General features: G+C 38.8%; 1 protein-coding gene across 1 annotated transcript in view; it reads right to left on the minus strand.

Moving 5' to 3' along the window:
* Positions 1 to 3,831: 3,831 nt before the first annotated feature.
* Positions 3,832 to 7,577, minus strand: part of NLRP14 (NLR family pyrin domain containing 14) — a gene marked incomplete at its 5' end in the record, with an annotated part of 32,430 nt that continues 28,684 nt past the window's right edge. Inside the window, 3 exon segments of the mRNA XM_031041781.2 lie at positions 3,832 to 4,708; positions 5,871 to 5,996; positions 5,998 to 6,036. Of these exon segments, the coding sequence (XP_030897641.2) occupies positions 4,576 to 4,708; positions 5,871 to 5,996; positions 5,998 to 6,036 (298 nt within the window).

The following is a 7,577-nucleotide window of genomic DNA, read 5'->3' on the forward strand; positions in this document are numbered from 1 at the left end:
TTCTGTTCCCATGGAGTTTGGGGACTAGCAGGTTCATCATTCAGGTTCACCATCCCGTAAGTTCTCCAAACACTCGGGTTTTTATGGAGACTCCATTACATAGGCATGATTGATTAAATCACTAGCTATTGGGGATTCAACCTCCAACACTTCCCCCCCGCCCCTGCCACCATCAGGGGCTGTGACTGAAAATTCTAACCTTCCAATCAAGGTTGGTTCCCCCGGCAGGCAGCCAGCCCATCATCCTCAGGGTATTTACAAAGGTCACCTCATTAACTCGTCATTGGAAGGGGCTCCTTATGAATAACAAGACACCTATTTCACCTTTATGGCTCTGAGGCAATTTCAGGAACTGAGGACGAAAGACCAAATATTATAACAAAAGATGCGCCCGTTGCTCTTATTACAAGGGTTTTCTTAGGAAATTTCTAGAGCTGTGAGCCAGGAAGCTTGAAGACTGAAATATATTTATCATAAATCACAGTAGCACAGTTGGGTGAAGACGGGTGTCCTGCCTTCTTGTACACCTCCCTCACCCTAAAGTTCGTTTCCTCCTAGACTAAGATTCAGAGGTGTTAGTGAGACATGAATATCTTTTAGCCTCCATTTTAAAGATAACTCAGTTGAGGTATGAAAATCATAATGCTTCTAATATCGCAGCAGCCTATTGTAGCCTACTGTAGAGAGCAAGATGGCATCACTCCTGTCGAGCAGGGGCCTGTGTCAAGCAGTGACACAAGCACCTAGGGCATTTCAGCTGAGACCAGATATCTCCAGGACCAGCGCGGCCTGATGGCACACTGAGAACCCATAACCCGCAGAAACAGGAGGTCTGCAGGGGCCCAAGACTGACTAAATGCCTTTAACGAAGTAGGATTTTTGCAGCAAACTGTTAGACTCTGCAAGCACTGACCCCTTTATGTCTGACCACTTAAAAAAAGGTAGCTGCTGCAGAAGGCTCTGCCTGATTGATCTCTGCAAAGAACAGTGATCCTTCACCACTTGAACATAGTAAGCAGTAAGTGCTGAGAGCCAACTTACACGGGGCCAAGGACTTAATGCGCTGACTTCACGTTTGGTTTGTTAACCTCCTGCCCCCTGTTCTATCTTGTTTGTTGTAGGACTTGTCCTGTGCATTGCTTTGTGTGTCTTATAAGAAGCCCCGTTAATCACATGGTGAAATGTCATTGGGTTTGGAATCCTGAACCTGCTTTATAATTATGTTAACTTTGCCTTATCATTGAATAAAGCATACTCCTGTGTGCGCCTTCAGAGCGTGCTAATGACACTATCCAAGCGGATCAAAACATAAACCGGTAAATGCCTCAAAGTTAAATAGAAACCTAAGGACAACCAATCACAAAGAGCCAACTAGCCTTTTCCAAAGAAAGCTTATAATGCTTAAGCTCTCACCATTCAAATAATTTGTTTTGCTTTCACATCTCTATTAAGAGACTTTCTCCTCGCTGTTTTTAGGTGGAGCCTTTCTTGCCACTTCATTTGATGCTGCATAGTTCAAATTGATTTTCCCTCAAATAAGCCTTAAAAAGATAAACTGAGGCATATTAAAAAATTTAACAGTTCTTTGACTCTCAATTTGCTATTGGATCAGGAGATTCACAACTAAAGGTGTAGAGATTATTTTGTAGAAACTTGATAGCCATGTAAATAATTCTTGTGAGCTAGCAGTGCAAATGATTTCCGTAGGATTGAAAGATAATCCCAAAGGTTACTTATTACCTTGTAGGACACTTAAAGAAAAATAAGTGGTTAAAGATTCTGAAAGAGAATACGATTTGGGGGAGGGGCAGAGGGTCAAGTCCCCTCCCCCCCTGAGCTCTACTCCAGTACCTGGGGATATGACGGAGCCTAGAGTCAAAGTCAGAGGCCCAACCAACTAAGCCACCCAGGCACCCCGGACATTAACCAGCTTTATACTTACCTTGAAATGTTATCCTGACTATTTTTTAAAAATGCCATTTCTGACAGATATATAAACCTTTGTTCCTTAAAATGTTTTTTAGAGCAACACCTCACTGGTTCCCTTACTAATGTGTTGATAAGTCTTTGACAAGTGCTCGTGGTGCATTTATATTAAGAGCCATGATTTTAAATCCCTGAAAAGTGTATTTTACTCCACCACTGGATCCATAGTGGATCGATTAGAATCTTTGAAAGACATTTTAAACCAAAGCAATATAATAAAAGATATCTTTTCCCCTTGGTTGCTAAGCTGACAAAAGGCAAGTTCAAATCTGCCTGTGACATAATTCTGTCACATTTACTGGATATCATGGCCTCAAAATATCTAAAGCAAAACTTTAAAGTGCAGGAAAAAAACAGAAAATTCTATCATGTTAGAAGATTTAAAGCAAATATTCTCAATAATTGATAAATAGCAAAAATTAGTGTAGGAAGATTTGAACTGCATAATTAAAAAGCTTGATTTAATGGGTGTGCATGTGTATATGTGTGCAGGCACTCAGTTATGGGAGAGTATACATTCTTTTCAAGCACACACAGAAAACTGATTAGACAGTAGTCCACAAAGTCTGTTTTAACTAATTTCAAAAAAATATTTTCCAACAGAACATGTTATAACTCAGGTTAAAAATAACAAAGATAACTTTAAAAGCCCTTAAGTCTGGAAATTACACATACTTCTATTTGACATATGGGTCACAGAAAAAAAAAAAAATCCCAGTGTAAGAAAACATTTGGACATGAATGCTACTGAAAATACTCCATATTCAAGCATGGGAAATCAGCTAAGATACAAATTAAGGGAAATTTATACCTTGATGCGTGTAATAAAAAGGCTAGAAATCAGTAAGAATCTAACTTAAGAAGTTAGCATACTGACAGAACAAATTCAGATGTAACAGAAATAAGAATTTACAAAATAAATTTATTTAAAAGAAAATGTCAAGAAAAAAAAGATCCAACAAAGCTAAGGTTTATTTTGATCACCCTATTTGGTTCTTTGACTATCCTTTTTGACTCCTTAACTACACTACTTGAAATTGCAAACCCTTCCTTCTCCAGGGCCGGATTTAGGATGAGGGGAGTAACTTGGGTCATGCACAACTTTAAGGACATATGGAAAGACTCTAATCAAGATAAACATTTTAGTGGAATATTTTGTAAGTCAAAATTAATGCAAAATATCCATGATAACCGAATACAAAAAATTTAAAGACAGTGTCTGACCCTGCACTTGCACAAGGTCGGCCCCAGCCCTCACCCGCCTCCTGTAAGTACTTCACTCCCCTCATCCTAATCCTGGCCCATGGATTATAGGATAGCAGTGACACCAGATGTGTTTCCAAAATTTCAATGCCTGTGCTTCTAGTATCCTGTTATAGTGCAAGGTAAAAATTCCTGACCAAAAAACAAGACTGAATTTTATTTAATGCCTCATCAACATATACTGAAGTGATTATTTGGTCTTTCTCCATCAGTCGATTGATATCATAAATTATAACATTCCTCCTAATATTTGTCTTCTCATCCTTCTGTTCTAAGTTATAATATATTCATGGTATTTATTTTTTAAGATTTTATATTTAAGTTATCTCTACACCCAACGTGGGACTCAGACTCACCACCCTGAGATCAAGAGTCACATGCTCTATCAACTGAGCCAGCCAGACACCCCTAATTCATGGTATATTTAAATTGAATTTTGGAATTTTCAAATATTTATATTTATTCTTTGCATATATATATTCATAAATAACACCCGACTGAATTTCCTTATAGTGCTATCTTTTTGAGGCTCTACTATCAAAGTTTTATAGCTTTATAAAAGAAAATGGTAAAGTTACCTTCCTCAGTGATGCTCTGAAATGATTTAATAGTCTTTCACAGAAAATGTTACTGTGTCAGCTTTCTGTCAAATGGAGGAACATGTCTTTAGCTCTAATCCCAATAATCCTATATCTACTTATATTTTCACAACATGCTACAGAAAATGTTCACTGGGGAAGTGGACTCCCATTTCAATTGAGACCAGCAATTCTCAAATAGTAACATATCTAAAAGTTGCCTGGGAAATAATTTAAAATACCAGTTCCTAGGACCTTCATCCAGATATTCTGATTCAGTAAGTCTGATATGGGGCTCAAGAATCTGCATTCTAAGAAACATCCAAGTGATTTAGACCCAGTGGTCCCAGGAACACAAACAGAAGTATTCAGTCAAACATGCCGGAGCTGGTGAGGCTGTGAAGTTAGCCATCCGTGCAAGGGAGAGAAAGGAAACCAGATGCTCTAACATAATCTGCCCTGGCCTGGTCCTCCAGTCTCATTTCCAGGCTTCTCAAATCTGAATTCTTAAGCTCTGCATCCAGTTAAACACATGTTATACCTTTCACAGAGCTTTATGTTTTTCATTTTATTTTAGTCTCTCAACCACCATGTGAAGTAGAACAGACATTTTACAGAGAAGTGACTCCCCTACATCTAACAGACATCAAACACTGTCTGGGCACAAAGCTTCTAAAGCTAAGACCCACAAGCCTTGTCACTCTGAGGCCTTTATTTCACTTTTTAAAAGAACACCAGGTTCTTCAAATCAGGGATACCGCCACCAGGAACCATCTTCATCTTTGTGATTATAATCGTGCTTAATGATAAGGTGTGGATTGCTAACTCGCACAGCTTCCAGCAGCTTCTGGACTTCATCATCAAACGCCTCTTTGCACACCCTGAGAAAACAAGGGAACACCTCTTCTTGTACTCAGCTTTCCCACAGTCCTGTAATTTCTCTGAAGAATTTGTTTCTCAGAGAAAGACTGTTGAAGTAGAGACAAATGAACACGGGAAATGGGGCAAGGAAAGTGTGAGGGATACACTGAGGGAACGCAGCAGGGGAAGGAAAATGGACTATAGAGTAGAAATAGAAATAGATTAAAATTGAAGAGGATCCTCCAAGAGACTTTTTCTACTCAAGCAAAATAGTACTACTCATGATGACAGCAGTTAACACTAACACTGTTAGGTGTTCTATACACGGTTCTAAATACAGGTACCGTACCTCTGCTTTTCCAAAGGTCGTGGCTACACCACTTCACCTTTATGAGAGAACTACATTAGCACCTGTTTTTGATAACTGAAGCAAGTCCAAAGATTTTTGCGTTTTAACACATACACAGGTAAAAAGCAAAAATAGCATTTGGCATTTGGGTTGCAGCAAGCCGTTACGGAGGCAGCAGGAACCCAAGCAGCAAGAGCGGCCCAAGCTCCTTCCCCAGGACCTACAGTGCACCTCAGCACCAGGCCGCCACAGCTTTGAACTGTGTCTGTGGCTATCTGTGCTATCAATTTATTTTGTGCATAGGTCCTAAGGTATCAGGAAAGCCTACAAGAGGTTATGTTTTGCGTCCAGGAATGCTCAAAAAGTTTTCCATTTAGATTAATGGTAATTGCTTCTCTGATTTACCCCATTTTGGCTTACGAAAGGTTTCGCAGGAACACTCTACCTTCAGACAGGAGGAGGACACCTGTACTGCCTTTTACTGACTCAGCTGATCAATCCTCACAATAAACCATTGGAGATATTATCATTTCACCCATTTATAGATAAGGAAACCAAAACACAGAGATTGGAGACTAGTGTAAGGTCAAATATCTAGTAAGTTCCAGCTAGATTTCAAACTCGGGTAGTCTGGCTTTAGAGTTCTCAGCTGTTACCACTTCGCTACAGTAGGTCTCTCAAAATTCAGTGTGCTATGGGAGAAAAACAAATAAGGGCCTCAAAAACATGCAGGGATCCACAATCAGGTTGATCCTTAGGGCTGCAGTAAACAAGTGGCTTCCCAAATCCCTTGTTACAGAAACTTTCGCCCTGAGAAGCCAATGAAGACTTACCCTAGAACTTTCAGTTTACATTCAGGAGACCTCAGGACTTCACATAACTTCATCATTCCTTCATTCCCTAAAGTATTCTGTCTCAGGTTTATTTTTATCAGGTTTTGGTTGTTTCTAAGAGTAGAGATCCTGACAACACAGGGAGATCAAACCACAATATTCCAACCTGAAGGGAAGAGAGACTAAAGATAAAATTAATTTTACCCCAAAGAGCAAGCACGTAAGAGATCTGTGAGCTGGGAGTGTAGGATGAGTCCAGAAGCTTAAAAAAAAAAAAAATGGGGGGAGCACAATTAGGGTAAATTCAAAGAATGTAAGTACTTATAATATTCATTATTACTAGATATTCATAGACTGAATATATTCCTTCCTAAATCATGAATTGCAAGTTCATAATTATAGTCCAAGGAATAAATAGGAAAGCATACTAAGAAAAGCTGAAGCAGGGCGCCTGGGTGGCTCAGTTGGTTAAGCGACTGCCTTTGGCTCAGGTCATGATCCTGGAGTCCCTGGATCGAGTCCCGCATCGGGCTCCCTGCTCGGCAGGGAGTCGGCTTCGTCCTCTGACCCTATCCCCTCTCATGTGCTCTCTCTCTCTCATTCTCTCTGTCTCAAATAAATAAATAAAATCTTTAAAAAAAAAAAAAAAAGAAGCTGAAGCAGTTGAATCTTTGGTCATCATTAAAAATATAATACATAAGTAGACTTTTGAAATATGATATTGAGTATTTCAAAAGCAAGGTATATAGTGAGGTCTCTTAGCACGACGCCATTTATGCAAATAAAAACGCATATGCCAAAAAACATTATATCTTTTACAAGGATACAGTATTTCAAACACACTAGGCCAGATGCCTATACAAGGGAAGGAGAACAGTTAAAAGGAGATAAATTAACCAACTAACCAACCAATAATCATTAGAGGACCCTTGCATAAACCAATGATAATATAATAATACCATGAACTGAGGAATTATGTTAAACTCAACCTTCTACGCCTGATGTCCCCAACCCACTAATTTTAATTTAATTTGCACCTTATGTGTACCAAGCCATTCAACAATTGAGTGCCTATATAGGTGCTGAGTATAAAAAAAAAAATTAAGTTACTGCCTACATGGAACTGGCATTAATGTGGTAGAGCAACTCCCACTATTTATGACACAAGATAAATATCACACAAAATAAACCATAGGGTAAAAAGCACTATGAGACATAAAAGGTTTCAAGGATTCATCAGGAAACAATCATTCTAAGTTTGCAGTCACTAAAAATGGTCTCAAAATAAGAAAACTAAAACTAACAGAACGACAAAGTGAAAGACACAACTCTACAATTATAATGGAGATTTTAACATAGTTTTCACAGCAATTGATTGAATCATCTGGGAAAAAAATCACTAAAAATATAGATGATTTGAATAACAGAATTAGCAGTCTTAATTAACTCATATACAATATGGCAACCAACAACTCTTCATTTTTTATTTATTTATTTATTTATTTTTTTGAATTTTTTTTTATTCTTATGTTAATCCCCATACATTACATCATTAGTTCTAGATGAAGTGTTCCATGATTCATTGTTCGTGCACAACACCCAGTGCTCCATGCAGAACGTGCCCTCCTCAACACCCACCACCAGGCCAACCCATCCTCCCACCCCCCTCCCCTCTAGAACCCTCAGTTTGTTTTTCAGAGTCCATCT

This window comes from Leptonychotes weddellii, chromosome 11 (genome assembly GCF_054177405.1).
Source record: "Leptonychotes weddellii isolate Sample4059 chromosome 11, ASM5417740v2, whole genome shotgun sequence".
Classification (NCBI taxonomy): Eukaryota; Metazoa; Chordata; class Mammalia; order Carnivora; family Phocidae; genus Leptonychotes; species Leptonychotes weddellii.